The 20054-nt window shown below is 38.3% G+C and overlaps 1 protein-coding gene across 8 annotated transcripts in view; it reads right to left on the reverse strand.

The window, feature by feature from the left end:
• NCOA1 (nuclear receptor coactivator 1) overlaps positions 1–20054 on the reverse strand; it is a 262175-nt gene that overhangs the window by 6493 nt on the left and 235628 nt on the right. For all 8 annotated transcript variants that reach the window (XM_049695689.1, XM_033425290.2, XM_049695688.1 and 5 more), the window contains 2 exons: positions 10457–10631; positions 4934–5117 (listed from right to left, as the gene is read on the reverse strand). In XM_049695689.1, the coding sequence (XP_049551646.1) occupies positions 4934–5117; positions 10457–10631 (359 nt within the window). The remainder of the gene's footprint in view (positions 1–4933; positions 5118–10456; positions 10632–20054) is intronic.

Consider the following 20054-nt stretch of genomic DNA (forward strand, 5'->3'; position numbering starts at 1 on the left):
TAAAAAGATGTGTTCAGTTTGCGAAAATTCATCTAGTTGTATACTTTTCTGTATATCCTTACAGATGATACTTCAATAAAAAGTTAATTCAACACTCGTGAAAGTTAATTAGCAAAAGACTTCCACTTCCAGTCAAGATTCAGTAACAGGGATTAGATTTATCCTCTGCCTGAATCAACTAAAAATTTGGACAAAATATATGAAATGAACACACTCAAGACCTTGGACAAAGGCAATGAAGGGGAAAGTTGCCCCTAAGGGTTGGGAAACAATTGAGGTGAGTCCTACCACTACCCCAGCCTACTGCCTAGAGAGAATTTCCAGGCTGCAGCATGAGGACAGGGAACCAGACAGCACCTGGCAGTCTCCCTGAATTGAGAGTATAGAGCTAGAATTCACAGGGCAGAATATCAGGAGAGAACAACACAGAGAGTAGCAGCTTAGTATTGATCAACTAGCTAATGGATGTTACAGAACTACCCCAAGCAAAGATTCACCTGAAAAGATTTACATGGAATAATTCCCAAAGATCACACAGAGCTGGGAACAGGTCCTGATCCCACCAGCCAGAGTGGAAAACATCATAATTCAGGTAGCGTACTAGAATGGTTTTGCTTTAGTAGTAGGGTAAAATTAGCCCTATACTAAATACTGCTCTGGTCCCACTAAACAAAAAGGCAAGACCTGAAAAAAATCAAACTGTTTATTTCCAAGTAATTTAAGCATTTCCCAAAACAAATCTCAATATTTATAGGAACATAAACAAGGTAAAATTCACATGTCTGGGATCCAATAAAAAATTACCAGGTATGCAAAGTAGCAGACTCTGACATAAATCGTACTAATGTTTTCTTAGGTCAGTCTCCCAAGGCAATAGAAATAAAAGCAAAAATAAACCAATGGGAACTAGTCAAACTTATAAGCTTTTGCACAGCAAAGGAAACCAAAAACAAAATGAAAAGACAACCTACGGACTGGGAGAAAATATTTGCAAAAGATGTGACTGACAAGGGATGAATTTCCAAAATATACAAATAGCTTATACAATTCAACAACAAAGAAACAAACAACCCAATCGAAAAATGGGCAGAAGACCTAAATAGACATTTCTCCAAAGAAGACATACAGATGGCCAACAGGCACATGAAAAGATGCTCATCATCGCTAATTATTAGAAAAATGCAAACCAAAACTATGACTTACAATGAGGTATCACTTCACACCGGTCAGAATGGCCATCATTAAAAAGTCTACAAACAGTACATGCTGGAGAAGGTGTGGAGAAAAGGGAACCCTCTTACACTGCTGGTGGGAATGTAAATTGGTACAGCCACTATGGAGACAGTATGGAGGTTCCTCAAAAAACTAAAATTAGCGTTGCCATATCCAGCAATCCCACTCTTGGGCATATACCCAGACAAAACTATAATTTGTAAAGATACATGCACCCCTATGTTCACAGCACCACTATTTACAATAGCCAAGACATGGAAACAACCTAAATGTCCATCAACAGATAAATGGATAAAGAAGATGTGGTATATATACACAATGGAATATTACTCAGCCATTAAAAAGAATGAAATAATGCCATTTGCAGCAACATGGATGGACTTAAAGATTATCATACTAAGCGAGGTCAGTCAGAAAGAGAAAGACAAGTACCATATGATATCACTTATATGTGGAATCTAAAATACGACACAAATGAACATATCTGCGAAACAAAAACAGACTCACAGACATAGACAACAGACTTGTGGTTGCCATGGGGGTGAGGGGGTAGGGTCAGGAAGGATTGGGAGTTTGGGATTAGCAGATGCAAACTATTATACATAGGATGGATAAACAATAAGGTCCTACTGTACAGCACAGGGAACTATATTAAACATCCTGTGATAAACCATAATGGAAAAGAATATTAAAAAAGAATGTATATACAAGTATAACTGAATCACTTTGCTGAAAAGCAGAAATTAACACAACATTGGAATCAATGATGCTTCAATAAAATTTTTTAAAAATAAAAAAACAAAGTAACAGAAAAATATGATCCATAATTAAGTGAAAAATCAATTAATTGAAGCCAATCCTAAAATGATGCAGATGCTAGAAGTGACAAGCAAGAATATTAAGACAGCTATTATAATAACCATATTCCACATATTCAAAAAGAGGAAAGACTGAACATGTTAGAGATAGGGAAGATATAAAAAGGGTCCAAAGTGAATTTCTAGAGATGAAAATATACTAGATAAAACTATCAGATATTGCAAAAGAAAAGAACTGTGAATCTGAGGCTATAGCAATAAAAACTATCCAAAATGAAACACACAGAGAAAAAAATGACTGACCTCATACCCCCTTAAAAAACTCCAAACCCAGAAAATCAGTGAACTGTAGGATAACTCAAATGGCCTACGATATGTGTAATTAGAGTCTCTGAAGAAGAGGAGGGGGTTGGTGACAGAAAAAATATCTGAAGAAATAATGGCCAATACTTTTCCAAATTTGATGCAAATTATACACCTGTGAATCAAGAGGCTGACTGAACCCCAGGCACAAGAACCATGAAGAAAATCACACTAAGGTGTATCATAATCAAACTGCCTAAAACCAGTGATAAAGAGAGTAATCTTAGAAGCAGCCAGAGACAGCAGATATCTCATCAGAAATACAGTGGAGCAATGTCTTTAAAGTACTGAAAGCTAAAACTACCAACCTAGAATTCAGGGAAAAGAACTTTCAAAGATGATGGTGAAACAAAAACTTTTTCAGACATACAAAAGCTGAAAGAATTCATCACTAGCAGACGTGCACTATAAAAAATGAAGACCTTCAGGAAGAAGGAGAATGATACTAGATGGAAATTTGGATCTACACCAAGGAATGAAGAACACTGGAAATAACTACGTGTGAAATATAAAAACTACTTATTTAAACTTTACAAAATATTATTGACTGTTTAAAGTAAAAAAAGTAAAGTAAAAAAGTACTAACAACATATTGTGGGGTATTAGCATATGTAGATATGATATGTATGTACAACAATAGCACAGGAGGGGAGAAACAGAAATAAACCATTGTGAGATTTTTATATTTATATGAGGTGATATAATAGCATTTGAAGGTAGATGGCAATAAAGATGTATACTATAAACTCTAAAGCACCAGTAAAACAAGAGTTATTTATAGCTAATAAACCAACAAAGGAGATAAAATTAATTAAAATATTCAATTAAACCAAAAAAGGCAAGATGGGACAAAGAGAAAACAAATAAGATGAGAGATTTCAATTTCAATAGCAATATCAATAATCACATTAAATGTAAATGGGCTAGCCACTCCAATTAAAAGGCAGAGATTGTCAAACTGAATAAAAAAGCAAGACCCAACTATATAAGAAATACATTTTAAATGTAATATTCTTTTTACCTAATTCATTTTATTTTTTATTATTCTGTCTTAATATACTAGAGATAGTGAATAATTCTAACTGAAATATGACAAGATAACAACAAGGACAAGAAACAATCCTATTTAGTTCTTTTATTTTGCTAAAAGATATCACTAAGTCATTGAGTTTTTTTTTAAATGAAGTTCTATTTTTTTTTAATTAATTAAGTAATTTTATTTTTGGCTGCGTTGGGTTTTTGTTGCTGTGTGTGGGCTTTCTCTAGTTGCGGCGAGTGGGGGCTACTCTTTGTTGCGGTGCACAGGCTTCTCATTGCAGTGGCTTCTCTTGTCGTGGAGCACAGGCTCTAGGCACACGGGCTCCAGAACACAGGCTCAGTAGTTGTGGTGCATGGGCTTAGCTGCTCTGTGGTATGTGGGATCTTCCCAGACCAGGGCTCGAACCCGTGTCCCTTGCGTTGGCAGGTGGATTCTTAACCACTGCGCCACCAGGGAAGTCCCTAAGTTGTTGATTTTTTCCCTGCTAACTTCATTAGGCTAATACCTGGTGAATGGGGACTTTTTTTAAAATTCATATCAAAAAGGAATTCTATAGAAAAGGTAATCAGTGTTTACATGTTTTTTAAGACTTGCTATAAATTACGGCTATATGGTAATAGCTGAGTCACCATAGTCTACTTTGTGGTTGATGACAGAATAGTAACTACAGGGAGTACCCAAAGATTTTTTTAAATATCACTTTGAATTTAGTCATTCTTTCCTTAAAAATCTTTAGGAGGCTTCAAGATAAACTAAACATTTAGATGGCCTGCAACACCCCGTAAAAAGCTTACCAATTAAATTCTGCTCTAAATATAATATAAACATCCCCTTAACATTCATTAGGCTTTTCAACATCTATTCCTGTCTAGGTCATGCTGTGCTAACCAGTATTGAATATTCTTTTCTATCTCTTCCTTTAGGCAAATTTCCCATGAAGACTTTCCTAATCAGACCCTTTTTCTTTTAAACCCTCTGTGGTTAACTGTATATACCCCTAATCTGACAGAAATATATGCACAGTCCTATGGGGTCCATCTCTTACACAGCTGTTCTGTCCTATTATTCAACTAATCCTTTGTTCAGGTTGTGCTTCCCCAACTTGTTAATATTATTGCCCACAGAGCTATCTTTGTATATAGTAAGTACTGAGTTTGTTGAACTGAAAGGGAGAAATGAAGAAAATGTGTTCAAAATATAAAGGGGTAAGTTCCAAGTCAATGTATTATATGTATCATTTTATAATAAATCTAAAACACTAAAATCTCGTGAGACTAAAATCTTACAAGGTCTGTCAAAATTTCCATTGTATATCTTAATAAATAGTAATTATCAAAAGATAGTGGGAAAGAAAAAGAAGTGTGGTTATTTTTGACAGGTAACTGAACATTCCTGATTTCCTTGGAATAATGAATTGCAGTGTGGTGTGATATAGAGCACTATGTGTGTGTGTAGCAAGTGTGCCAGTTGTGCCACTTACCTGCTCAGGGCACACAGTATTCATGCCTGGCATCTGCAAAGAGCTCATCTGCATCTGGCCCATCATTGGGTTCATGTTCTGAACATTTGTGTTTCCACCTGCCATGGACACGGTGATGCTCATATTGTTGTACACTCCTGGCTGTGCAGGCGTGGGCTGGTTCTGGACAGCTTGACTGAACACACTGTTAACTCAAAAACAATCTCAGTTACATCCACTGATCATGAACATGGGGATAATGTGTGTGGACTCTTTTTCTAAATTATTAGATGGAATTCCAAAGAAAATATTTTATATTCCTAAGTTATGTGTAAGATTTTATCTTATTATAATATATAAGAACTAAGTATCATTCAGATGCACTTTGAACTCTGCTCAAGGGGTTTAATAACTAAAAAGACCTCATTTTAAGTCATAATTATCTGGCTTAGTATCAGAGTTGTTAAACTTCAATTATTCAAATAACTAAGAAAGGAAGTTTTCCACAGAAGTAAATCTTCCAGATAACTGGTTTACCCATTTAAACATCAAACTCATTCTAATATTTATTACACTATTTTATCTTCTTAAACAGAGAATATCCTATTTAAGCAAAGTACCTGGCATATATATCAGTCTTCAATAAATGTTCATTGAATAAATTAACAAAGGAATGAATGATTCAAAGGTAGCATTCTTATATTGTGATTGCTTGTATATTCTCTTAGATTTAACACCTGGGGGAAGTGATGATATTTTGTTCCATTTATTCCTTGTCTCTACTAATAAATGACATACAGCAGCAGGCACTCAGTAAATATCTGATGAATGAATTAATTGTGGACATGGGTTATTACTCAGTGCTGTCAACTGATGAGGTTGCTTTTGTTGATAGATTTTACTGTATGTATACCAATGTTTTTTGAAGTGTAGTCCAGAGACCATCTGCAAGAGAATTCCCTGGTATTCATTGAAAATTGAGACTCTCAGGCCTTACCCCAGCCCTAGTGAATCATATTTTCTGGGGGTGGGTATGGAAAGCTGCATTTCTAACTACTTACGCACATTAAAATTCGAGAGCCTTTATTCAGTGTCCTACCGCTTGCTGTCACTTCTCAAGGATTCAGCTTCTGGCCATTTTCAATATGCTATAAACTAAGAGGAAACCAAGAAGTATATACCAGATATTTTTATTTGGAAAATGTAATATTTTTGAAGACTTCAAAGGTTTTCTCAGGCCTGAAGATAGCTTCATGTCTTTTCTAGGAAGCAAAATGCAATGCCAGTTATGGTTTTCAGAGGGCTTGTTTTAGACTTCCTTCTTCACCACCAAGGTCTGGACTGTGGTTACACCAAGGATCTCAAATGTTAAACCAGTTTCTATTAGCAGATAGAATAGTATGGAATAAACTCCAAGTAAATACAATTTGAAACTTTATATCTGAACCCCCCAGATTCTAAGTGATACAGATATACACATCTAAAGGAAAATAATATGAACTATGTCTTTGGTAAGTTCCAAAAAAAACACCAAATGTTTTGTGATTATCTATCAATTTTTAAACAATAAGCTGCTGGTAAAATTCCACCTATTTTAATGTTTATTCTGAAGAATTTGATTTCAAAAATTATTTATCCCATCAATGGCTTATCTATTCCTTGCTTGCTCTTGGGAGGTAAGCAGGATGTACTAACGTTTACAGCTTCTGGTAAATTAAGGTAATCATACTGAAATTAACAGGCTGAGAAACAGCCTATTCATCATGTCTGAAGAAAAGTAGCAAATTTTCCCCAAGTAATTATAAAACACAAATGCTCAAAGAAAATTATATGCCTAGGAAATGGTCAATAATGCATCTGTGGACCATTAATGTCTGTACAGTGTGTATGCTTGTCAGACAGTGTCCCCACAGCTAAAGATGAGGAAAAAAACCATTAGTCTACTGCCCATTTTCTAATGAGAACATTTCTGCCTTAGACAGTGTTCATTTGCAACTGATACATAAATCACCACTGTGAAGGCGCAGGGCTATGTAAGTTAATGCATGCAGCAGCTTCAAGGACTGCAATGATGTCATACTTAGTGAAAAAAGTTTAGGATTTAATTTCTTTTCAAATTATATTTGGGACTGTATATTAGCCTAAGTTCTTTCAAACTGCTCCTGCCAATAGCTCCATTTTAGTTTCTTCCCTCATGGGAAGAAGATCAAGCCCTTCTGCAGCATCAATCACTGTTCCAGGTCCTGGAATGGACTGTAGGGTTCACTGGCACCTTAGGCCCAATGCATGAAGGCCCCCTTCCTCACACTTTCCTGGACCCCTCCCTCACCTGCTTTCCTGATTTGCCTCATGGCAGTTATCACAGTTTCCTTACGCTAGCACCAGGTATTTGGTAGCCCTTAAATCATGGGGGGAAAAGGGAAAGATGACAACTTTGGCCTAAAGTAGGTTCCATAGATATTACAGGTATTAACAAGCAAGGAGGAGTTCCTGGTCAAATAAGTCTCAGAAACAAAGGGTTAAACCACAGAGGATAGACCTCTGCCTTTAAAATGCTAATAAGCCCTGGGATTCTCCTTTGTGACTAGAGTTACACAGTAACACTGTCCAGTTCCTGGACAAATAAGTTTGTTTAACCCTTTATTTCTCTTGCTACCAAAGAGATAATGAAAAAGAATCACATTACACTGTCTCTGAGCTCTATTACATCATTCTGCTTAATGAGTCTTTGTTTCATGTTTTACTTCTCTCCGACCTACTCCTGTCATTAACTACACTCTAGGTAAGTTGACAACAGGGGCTGTTTTCCCCAGTTCCTTGTGGTATCTTGCACTGTGCAAACGAGACAGTGAGTGATCACAAACTATATGTTGCCTGTGTTGACTAATAAACTTTTATACATGAACCAAATAAGCAAGTGTGAATGTTTGAAGAGTTGGTGATAACTATTTTCTTTCTCAAATGATTCGGGAAAGTCAGAAGTTTATAGAAACTGCTAAAGTGCAACAAAAACTCAAGTCCATATTTGAATCTGCATCCAAAAAATGAGTTAGGTAGGAATAGGGAATCTCTACACTCATTTGTTTAACAGATGTATATTAAGTGCTTACTTGTTCTAAAGGATGGACATATACAAGTAAACAAAAAGTCCTTGCTCTTCTGAGGCTTATATTCTAGTTGGAGGAGACAGACCGTAAATAGACTAACACACAGTATGTCAGATGTTAAGCATGATAAAGAGAAATAAAGAAGGGAAAGGAGGGACTAAGAGGTGGGAAATGCTGTTTAGAAATGATGGTCAGGGAAGTTTAATATGGTGACATTCAATATCTATGTCTAATAAAGTGACATTTTTTAAGAAGAGACTTGAAGTATGAGAGAGAAATCCATGTGGCTACTGAGAGAAGAACATCCCAGCAGAGGGATTTAAAAATGCAAAGGCCCAGAGTTTGCAATGTACTTGGCACATCTGAGGAACAGAGGAATAAACAGAAGCCAGTACGGCAGAATGAGTGATGAGAATAGCAGATGAGGTCAGAGAGGTATCCTGGAGCAAGATTATGTAGGGCATCAGAGGCCCTATATTGTATTTTGAATAAGTTGGAGTGTTCTGAGTAAAGGGCTGATATCTTGCCTCACGTTTTAAAAGCATCACTCTGGCTACCATGTGGAGACTAAACTGTAGTGGAGCAAGGGTGGAAGCAGGAAGACAGGAGGCCACTGCAGTGGTCTAGGAAAAGGATGATGCTGGCTTGCACTAAAGTGTACAAGTGGGACAGTAAGGAGTGAGAGCTGCTAAGAAGCTGATGTGATTTGCTGATGGATGTTTGATGTGGGATGTGAGAGAAAGAGAAAAGGTTGTCTTCTGAATAACTGGAAGAATAGAGTTGTTTATTGAGATGTGAAAAAAGTATGAGACGAGCAGGTTTGGGGAAGAATATCACTTTCGTTTTTGTCATGTTATGTTTGAGATGCCTATTAGACTTCTAAGTAGAGATGTCGATTCGGCTGTGGTATATACAGTATGGTGTTCGGGGAGAAGTCTGGGCTAGAGACTTAAATTTAGGAGTCATAAGCATAGGGACAGGCATTTATATAGTAAGACTGAATGATATAACTAAGGGAGCAAGCAGATATGGGGAAGAGGTCCTAGAATGAGCTCTGAGGCCCTAAAATGGAGGTCAGGGAGATGAGGAAGATCCAGCAGAGGAGACTGAGGGTTAGGAAGAGTCACCTTTCTCAGGAGAGAAAGTTGTTCCAGAAACCAAACGAACACAGAGCTCCAAGAAAGAGTACATGCTCAAATATGTCAAGTGCTATCAATGCTCATTGCATTTGGCATTGTAAAGGACATTGAGGACCTTGATAAGAATACTTCTGGTGGAATGGTAGGGATGAAAGCCTGACAGATTCAATACGAAATGGAAGGAGAGGAAGAGATTTAACTGTGAAGGGGAGCAGATCTGTCAGCATGACTGTGTTTTTTTTTTTCCTCAGGGCACATTCAGATGCTTAGGGGTAGGTATGGAGCGCGAGTTTAGTTGGATTTCATTAGGGAGCATTTTGCTAGGCATAAGTGCAACAGAGGGAGAGGTGGGCAAGGGAGCTGAGAGTGCCTGTAAGGGAGTAATTATAAAGATAGACCATGGGATGTAAAGTGAGTATAGGAAGCTGGGATTAGAACACAGTAAAGACTAAGTTCTTGCACATCACACAGACTGTTCCATTTCTACCTAGTTTACATCAGTCCTCACTGAGAGCTACACAGTTCTCTAACAGGAAGATTTCCTCTCTTACCTTTCAATGAACTTTAAGAGAATATGGTCTTAAGTTTTCAACTTTAACTACCTTACTTATTATGTTGTCAGATCAAACGGCTTCCTTGTCATTAGAATCAAGACACAACCAAATTAAAACCTTTATAAAACTCAAGTGATGTGTGAAAAGTTCAGCAGCCACGATTTGGGGGGAAAAATGACTTTAGTAAGATAATTTTCAGTAAAATGGGTAAAACAAGGCCACTGAAAATCCAGAGATTCAAAAAGCTAGGTAAGGTAGAATGACCTTAGAAGACTTAAAAACCTTTGCTGTTGCTATGAAATCCTTCAAACATACTGAGAAGAGTGAAACCGTGTGCCCACTATTCAGCTCTATTGAATTCTAACATTTTGCCATTCTTGCTTTAGATTTTTAAGATTTTTAAGTGTTTTTATAAATAATGATTTTTTAAAAAGTACTCATCCCTAAATCTGTCCCAGCGAAGCTCTGTTACTCATAGGAGTTGATCATATTCCTCAGGTGTGCTGGGAGTGGGATGAAAAGGTTTACAGTACTTTTCTATACTGTAAACACACACATTTGCCTTAAAATTGACTTGAAACTTAAAGGACTTAAAAATCGCTATTTGCTGATAACATAAAATTCAGTTCCTTGAATTTGCAAATGGATAGTAGCTAATAATCTTCTATTTGGATTGTGAAGGCATATTTGTTCTTATGTGCTGCAGAGTATCAGGGATGCTCATATATAAAAATGCCCCCTTACTTGTTGTTTCCCATTGCTCCTTGCTGCCAGGCCTTCATGTCTGGTGACTGGTAGCCAGAAGTGGGTGGAGTCTGCTGGAGCAGAGAGCTCTGAGGAGGAGGGATTGGCATCGGCACCATGGAGCTCCCAGGGCTTAGAGATGGAGAAAAGTTGGCCTCACCTTGGGGAACCATTCCTACAAATTGACACAAATTAATTTACGTGAATATACTATATATTTATTAACCCCATAAAAGAAAAAAAAACCCAGAAGGATCTGTCATAATATAGTTAGAAACAGCCTATTCAACAGAGTAGGAAAAATTTCAGTTCCTTAAAAACAAAACAGGAAATTTCAGTATAAACAGATAAATAAACATATAAAAGAGATTTGGAAGAACGTTTCCATTCACCAAGATATTGATTTGGGTACCATGATTATGTATGATTTTCTTTTCTGTTCTTTTCTGACTATATGAATTTTTTTTTTTTTTTTTTTTTGTGTACGTGGGCCTCTCACTGCTGTGGCCTCTCCCGTTGCGGAGCACAGGCTCCGGACGCGCAGGCTCAGCGGCCATGGCTCACGGGCCCAGCCGCTCCGCGGCATGTGGGATCTTCCTGGACCGGGGCACGGACCTGTGTCCCCTGCATCGGCAGGCGGACTCTCAACCACTGCGCCACCAGGGAAGCCCTGACTACATGAATTTTTAAGTGTAAAAAAAAAATATGAGCACACATGACAGATTGCTTGTGTAATAAAAATAAGTTGAAAAGGATACACGATGACAGATGTTCACTAAACTTGTGATAAACATTTCATGATGTATGAAGTAAGTCAAATCATTATGCTGTATACCTTAAACTCATACAGTGCTGTATGTCACTTATATCTCAGTAGAATGGGAAGAAAAAAATAAGTCACGGGGACGTAATGTATAGCACAGTGACTATAGTTAATAATACCGTACTGCATATTTGAAAGTAGCTAGGAGAGTGGATCTTGAAAGTTCTCATCATGAGAAAAAAAAAATTGTAACTATGTACAGTAGTAGATGGTAATCGGACTTACTGTGGTGATCGTTTTATAATATATACAAAATATCAAATCATCATGTTATACACCTGAAACTAATATAATGTTATGTCAAGTATGCATCAATAAAAATAATTTTAAAAAGCTTAAAAAAATAAGTTGAAGAGGGAAAAAGGTAAGAAAAACCCACTCATGAAATGAAAGTATTGTCGGCTGCTCCTCCTCAGTTGTCTTTATGGGCACGGCTTCCCTTCCCTGCCTCTTTTTTTAAGCTTTACTGATACGTACTCTATATAGCATCAAATTCACCCACTGAACTGCACAAGTCAATGATTTTTAGTAAATTTATAGAGTTGTGCAACCAGCACCACAATCCAGTTTAGACATTTTCATCATATCTCAAATTCCTTTGTGTTTGTTTGCAGTCAATTCCCACTCCCACCTCTAGCTTCAGGCAACCATTGATCTGCTTTCTGTCCCCACAGATTTGCCTTTTATTGGAAACTTCATATAAATGTAATCATGTGAGGTCTTTTGTGTCTGGTGCCTTTCTCTCAGCATAACGTTGAGTGAAACGTTACGCTGAAGTAGCATTTATCAGTAGTTTGTTCCTTTCTATTCAGGATAGTGCTTATTAGTAACCATTGATATAACTGTGTTGAAAATCAACTGACCATAAAAGTAAGGGTTTATATCTGGACTTCTTATTCTGTTGCAGTGATATGTATGTCTATACTTGTACTAATACTATACTGTCTTGATTGTTGTAACTTTATGATAATTTTTGAAACTGGTAGTCAACCAACTTTATTCTTTTTTTTTAATATAAATTTATTTATTTATTTTTACTTTTGGCTGTGTTGGGTCTGCATAACTGTGCTCAGGCTTTCTCTAGTTGTGGCGAGTGGGGACTACTCTTTGTTGCGGTGCATGGGCTTCTCCTGTTGCGGAGCATGGGCTCTAGGTGCACGGGCTTCAGTAGTTGTGGCTTGTGGGCTCTAGAGGGCAGGCTCAGTAGTTGTGGTGCACAGGCTTAGCTGCTCCGTGGCATGTGGGATCTTCCCGGACCAGGGATCAAACCCGTGTCCCCTGCATTGGCAGGAGGATTCTTAACCACTGCGCCACCAGGGAAGTCCCCCAACTTTATTCTTAATTTGCAAAATTGTCTCGGCTACTCTAGGTCCTTTGCATTTCCATATAAATTGTAGGAGAAGCTTGTCAATTTCTCCCAAAAGCATGTTGATATTTAGATACGGATTGTGTAATTACAAGATCAATTTGGAGTAAATTACTACCTTTTCAGTATTCTCTCTGATTTCATTTTGTATAGTTTCCATTGTTATACCTTCAAGTTCACTGACTTTTTCTTTTATAATGTCTAATCTGCTGCTTATCCCATCCAGTGTATTTTTCATCTCAGACACTGTAGTTTTTATCTCCAGAAGTTTCATTTTGGTTTTATTTATATCTTTCATACTTTTAGTTAACACGTTCAAGCTTTCCTCTAGCTTCTTGAACATACAGAATAAATGTATAATTTTTAACTGTTTTAATTCTAACACCTGTGAAATTTCTGGGTTGATTTTTTTTTTTTTTTTTTTTTTTTGCGGTACGCGGGCCTCTCACTGTTGTGGCCTCTTCTGTTGCGGGGCACAGGCTCTGGACACGCAGGCTCAGTGGCCATGGCTCACGGGCCCAGCCGTTCCGCGGCATGTGGGATCTTCCCGGACCGGGGCACAAACCTGTGTCCCCTGCATCGGCAGGCAGACTCTCAACCACTGCGCCACCAGGGAAGCCCTCTGGGTTGATTTTGATGACTGATTTTTCTTCTTGTTATTGGTTTTATTTTCCTTTATCTTTGCATGTCTGGTAATTTAAAAAAATTCAGATTCCAGGGCTTGTGAATTTTACCTTGTTAGGTGCTAGATTTTGAAAATTCCTTTAAATTTAAATTTTCGACCTTTGTCTGGGTCGTGGATAGGTTACATGGTAACAGTTTTAATTCTTTTGGGTCTTGTGCCTAAAGAGACAAGAGCAGGGTTTAGCCTGGTGCTTATTTTGCCCTGCTACTTAGGCACAAACATTTCTGAGTATTCTACTTGACACTGTGAATTTTGAGGTTTTCTATTCTGGCTGGTGGGAAGAGGAACTGGCCCTGTTTAAACTCTGAAGATGTTCCCTCAGTTCTTTTCAGGTGGTTTTCCCTGGCCTCGGTTTGTGTACACACACACACTCATTGGTTCTGAACTGAAGACCTGAGCAGGACCCTCTATACATCCTCATGGTTCTCTCTCTGTGTGGCTCTCTTCTCTCTGGTTCTGTGCCCTAAAACCTCTACCTGCCTTGGCTTTCCCAGACTCTTAAGTGCCATTGCCTCAACTATAGGAAACTACACGCTCCTGTTGGATTCCCCCTTCCTGCATCACAGTCTGGACAATTTCTACAACTATTGTTCAATTTTTTGTTTGTTTCAAATGGAAGAATAAATCTCATCCCTGTTATTCCATCTTGACCAAAAGTGGAAGTCCATAAAAATTTAAAAGAGTAAAAATGGGCTTCTTTTTACGTTTTCTGTTATGCTAGCACTTTGTATTTCTTATTCTTTTCCTGACAAAATACATTTCACAGTTAAATACTGTTGAGGTAAAGAAAGTTATAAATGTACAGAAAAAAAGAATATCATAATGTGATTACCCATAATTTAATATAATTCCTTCAAATCTTCCTCTATGAAATACTGCATAACTTTGTGGCTTGCTTCTTTCTCTTATCATTATACCACAAGTATGTCTCTATGCCCTTAATGTCTCCTTGTAGATTCCTGTATATTTTGTGTTCTGTTATTATTAATACAATAATTTTTCTCTTTTTTCTGTTTGGTTAAACTAGCCAGATATGTAGTTAAAGTATCCAGTTTTGTTTTTTATAGGCTACAGTTTTAAAAATATTTTAAATTTTCTCTGAAAGTTGAGCCAACTGTAGACTTTCTATATTTTTTTCTTTCACTAAACATTTAGCTACTTGTTTTCTTGGTAAAATTTATATAAATAAAGCTACAGTGACTTACCTGGTGGCACAGCGGTTAAGAATCTGCCTGTCAATGCAGGGGACACAGGTTCGAGCCCTGGTCCAGGAAGATCCCGCATGCCGCGGAGCAACTAAGCCCGTGCGCCACAACTACTGAGCCTGTGCTCTAGGGCCCACAAGCCACAACTACCGAGCCTACTGAGCCAGGGTGCTGCAACTACTGAAGCCCACATGCTTAGAGCCTGTGCTCCGCAACAAGAGAAGCCACCACAATAAGAAGCCTGTGCACCACAACGAAGAGTAGCCCCCGCTCACTGCAACTAGAGAAAGCTGGCACACAGCAACTGAAGACCCAGCACAGCCAAAAATAAAATAAATAAATTTATATTAAAAAAAAAAGCTACATATTTTTCTCCTTGCTGCTTCCTCCATATGTAATTTAATCTCTGGTAAATAATTTTGACTTAGAATATATGGAGAAATTATTTTTTTCATTTATGACTCTAGAAGGTGGGTTCCCCCCCATCATCTTCATTTTTATATTGGCTGTCTTTGCATTAATTCTACATTTTAACTTTTAACTATTTTGGTTATGATCTTTAAAAAATACTTATCTGTTCCTAATGCATTTTTAATCTTATTTATGATAAAATAATTTCTTTCAGGAAAAATATATATGTGAGGGGGGAATATACTTATCACATTCTGGCTATTATTCTGTGGGGTCAAAGTTAATAAATAAGACTTCAAGTACATCAGCATGCTTTTTTTTAAAAATAAATTTATTTTTGGCTGCGTTGGATCTTCATTGCCGCACGCGGGCTTTCTCTAGTTGCAGCGAGCGGGGGCTACTCTTCGTTGCGGTGCACGGGCTTCTCATTGCGGTGGCTTTTCCTGTTGTGGAGCACAGGCTCTAGGTGCGTGGGCTTCAGTAGTTGTAGCATGCAGGCTCAGTAGTTGTGGCTCGTGGGCTCAGCAGTTGTGGCTTGTGGGCTCTACAGTACAGGCTCAGTAGTTGTGGCGCACGGGTTTAGTTGCTCCACAGCATGTGGGATCTTCCCGGACCAGGGATCGAACCCGTGTCCCCTGCATTGGCAGGTGGACTCCTATCCACTGTGCCACCAGGGAAGTCCCAGCATGCTTTCTGACATTTTTTTCTGGCCTCATTTCACATTCTAACTGCCTATGTTTTCCTTATCAGATGACCTAGTTTTAGTAGAAAGAACCAGTCTGTGAATAATGAATTTGGAGGGGTAGAGTTCTGGCCCCAGTTCTGCCACTGCACTGGACCTTGGATTCCTTGGACCAGACAGTCTTCTTCCTTCTAGTTTAAAAGTTCTACAGTTCTAGCTTTGATTATGTTAAGTCTCCCCGCTGGACCATAAATTTCACCACATAAATTTCACTGGCAGCAGCAACTAGAATTAGGATTCATTTTTCCATTAAAAGATTCATTGAGCATCTACTCTCCCCACCAGACCACTGTGCTGAGCACTTGAGAAACAAAGATTTAAAAGGTCACACTTGGCTCTCTCAAGGAACTTGCTGTTTAAAAAGAAAGGCAGGGCTTCCCTGGTGGTGCAGTGGTTGAGAGTCCGCCTGCCGATGCAGGGGACACGAGTTCGTGCCCCGGTCCGGGAAGATCCCACATGCCGCGGAGCGGCTGGGCCCATGAGCCATGGCCGCTGAGCCTGTGCGTCCGGAGCCTGTGCTCTGCAACGGGAGAGGCCACAACAGTGAGAGGCCCGCGTACCGCAAAAAAAAAAAAAAAAAAGAAAGGCAGCTGATGAACACGTGGCTCTAAGAGAGGGTGGGGCTTCCCTGGTGGTGCAGTGGTTAAGAATCCGCCTGCCAATGCAGGGGACACAGGTCCGATCCCTGGTCTGGAAAGATCCCACATGCTGCGGAGCAACTAAGCCATGGGCCACAACTACTGAGCCTACGCTCTAGAGCCCGTGAGCCACAACTACTGAAGCCTGCGTGCCTAGAGCCCATGCTCTGCAACAAGAGAAGCCACCGCAATGAGAAGCCCGCGCACCACAACGAAGAGTAGGCCCTGCTTGCTGCAACTAGAGAAAGCCCGTGTGCAGCAACGAAGACCCAACACAGCCAATAAATAAATAAAAATTAAAAAAAACCTCATCATACTTTAAGAAAAAAAAAAGACAGACTGGTGAGTACTTATGGTTGGGAGTGTCAGGGAGGGCTTCCCAGAGGAGATATCTCTGAGGGGAGGGAGGAACAGGAATGAGACAGATGAGGGAAGGACATTTTAGACAAAGGATACAGAAAACACAAAAGCCTAGAAGTAAAAGAGAGCAAGGTATATATTCTTTCTTGGAACTTGAGAGGTTTGTTAAACTGGCACATTGAGGCATGGAGGGAAGGGGAAATGGAGTTGATGAGCCTAGCTCTGGACAAGTTTGGGTGCTGGTAGAAAATTCAGGTATGTCTCTCACATGAGCTGAGAGATCTGCTTTAGATATAGAGAAGAAAGTCATAAGCATGAAGAAGTCATTGAAGCCACAGGAGTAGATGACATCACTCAGGAGAAGTGAGTAGAGTAGCATGTTTTCTGTAGTTCACAGAACAGGGAGCTCTGGATTGGCTCCAAGGAATTCATGAAATAGGTACAAAAAATTTCTTTTTAAATTTCTCTCATATTTTGTTTGAATATTACCATAGTATAAAATAAATTTTAAATGTCTAATTCTGTTCTTGTGCACTCATCATCATGGCATGATAGTCTACAATAATTTTCTGTTTTCAGAAATAAAAGAAAGCATACGCTGTCATTATTATGACCTACATGTTCCTTCGTTTACTTTGGGTCTATTTTAAGTTGAAAGATGCCAAAACAAAGGACTAAAGCAAAGCTACTTTATTCATCCTTTGGTTTTACTATCATTAATTAACACAGGGATCAGCCAACTTTTTCTGCAAAGGGCCAGATAGTAAATATTTTCAGTTTTGCAGGCCATAACATTTCTGTAAGAACTACTTAACTCTACTGTGTGAAGCCAGCTATAGACTATATGTAAACTAATGAGCATGGATGTGTCCCAATAAAACTTTATTTATAAAAACATGTGGTGCTCTTTGTTTCTTGGAGAAGGCTTGATTTGAAAAGGTTGGAATTTCTCCAGAACTTGAATTTGTACCAACACACAACCTGATCTTGCAGCTTTCTACCAGGTTGCTGATCATGATAGTGCAAGTTTATAACTTAGAGCAATGGAAGAAATTTAAACTACTGAACCTTTAAATGTTCTTATGCTCTCCAGAAAAACAAACAATTTTCCCCCTGTGTTTTTGTTTTTTCATGGAAGACCTGAAAGCTCTGCCATTTCATTTCAAACTGCAACTGGATAAAACTACTACTCTCTCCACTGTGCCTAGCTTCTGGGGTTTGTTTGTAGTACAGATACTCTATAAAAAAAAATCTTATTTTGTGAAAAGCACTTTTTGTCAATCAAAAGTTGGACTGGGGGCTTCCCTGGTGGCGCAGTGGTTGAGAGTCTGCCTGACAATGCGGGGGACACAGGTTCGTGCCCCGGTCTGGAAGGATCCCACATGCCGTGGAGCAGCTGGGCCCGTAAGCCATGGCCGCTGGGCCTGCCCATCCGGAGCCTGTGCTCCACAACGGGAGAGGCCACAGCGGTGAGAGGCCCGCGTACCGCAAAAAAAAAAAAAAAAAAAAAAGTTGGACTGGAAGAAAAATCCGGGTACCAGATAGAGCAATTACAATGGGTAGTAACATATCTGGTTGTACTGTCTGGAGAAGAAGGAAGCTCTACCCACTCATTATCTCGATCACTGTATTCTATCTATATGGCTTGCAGGAGATTAAAGACTAGACCCACAACCCTGAAGGAAATCTTGTTAACTTCATAGGAAATGGGGTTTTGGAGTACTGCCTTTCCAGGAGGCTTAGTCAAGAAACAGGAGCAGATAGAAGTCATCCTTTCTTGGCTTTCCAGAGATGAAGCGTTAAGCAGTATGACTGAAAATTGACAGAAGTACTGTTTGTTTTTTTTTAAATTAGTTAATAATTTTTAATTGAAGTATAGTTGATGTACAATACTATATGTTTCAGGTGTACGACACAGGATTCACAATTTTTAAAGGTTGTATTCCATTTATAATCATTATAAAATATTGGCTAAATTCCCTGTATTGCACAAGATATCCTTGTAGCTTATTTATTTTATACATAGTAGTTTGTGCCTCTTAATCCCTTACCCCTAACTTGTCCCTCCCCACTGGTAACCATCAGTTTCTTCCCTCTTAGCAAAATATCTTCCAAGTCCATCCATGTTGTTACAAATGGCAAAATATCATCATTTATTTTATGGCTGAGTAGTATTCCATTGTATATATATATATACCACAGCTTCTTTACCCATTCATCTGTTAATGGACACTTCGGTTGCTTCCATATCTTGGCTATTGTAAATAATGCTGCGATGAACATTGGGGTGCATGTATCTTTTCAAATTAGTGTTTTCGTTTTTTTCAGATATATACCCAGTAGTAGAACTGCTGGGTCACATGGTAGTTGTATTTTTAGTTTTTTGAGATGTACCGTTTTTATCTTATTTTTTTTTTAATAAGAGAATTTATTGGGGGATTTATTAATGTTTGGCTTATTTGTGGTTATTTTTTTCCCCAATGAATGACATAAATCTTGTGATTTAAGGCTCTGCAATCAGTATCATAAATGCTACTAAGAATCAATTTGCTGTTTTGGCTAAGTTGCCGTTTTGGAAGAGCAATGGGGAAACAACTATGCAAGTCTTCTCATGTTGGAGGAAGTACTTCTGTAGGCTGGAATACACTGAAGGAACCTTGTCAAAATCTTTGCATACACAAATCACAAGGCACATGAAAATACAACTCTTTTGAAGGCCACTCCTGTTCAGACAATCTTATAATTAAAATATGGATTTATAATACTTTTCTTGCCCACACATACAGTGTAAGTGATATAAACCAGCCAAAGATGACTTCATTGTCTTGAGGACAAAGAAACTGATGTGGTATAATTTTGATTAAAATGTCTTAGAGAATTCTGGTACTCTCTGACACATGTCTCCCTAGATACTTAATTTAATAGTCAAAGGATTTCAGCACTTGTTGCCACCAGAATGAAAAGTCTAAATTGATTTGGCTGTCAAAGTTGATAAGCATACTGCCGTGTAAAAAAATCTCTATATAACTTCAACATTTTATTCAGGTCAAACAGCAGCTTTCTCATTGAAATTCATTTTTAAGCAGGCTTAAAATTTACTTTTTCTTTCATTTATAAAATGAAGGGATTTATTTCAATTTTTCTCCCAGGAATTTGCCATTAATTTTGCATCAAAGTTTAATTAAACCTGGTGGATTAATCAAATGTGTTTTATTGCCACTACCTATTAGAATCTCCAAGTGATAGAAGAAAAATTTTAAAGAGATATCATTACCTAGGACAAAGGGAGTAGGACAGAGACACTGCAAATGAAAGATTAAAAAAGAACAAAGCTTTTGAAAGCCAGAAAGCTGCCTGATATTTCAGAG

The sequence above is a fragment of the Orcinus orca genome, chromosome 13 (assembly GCF_937001465.1).
Source record: "Orcinus orca chromosome 13, mOrcOrc1.1, whole genome shotgun sequence".
In the NCBI taxonomy this organism is placed as follows: Eukaryota; Metazoa; Chordata; class Mammalia; order Artiodactyla; family Delphinidae; genus Orcinus; species Orcinus orca.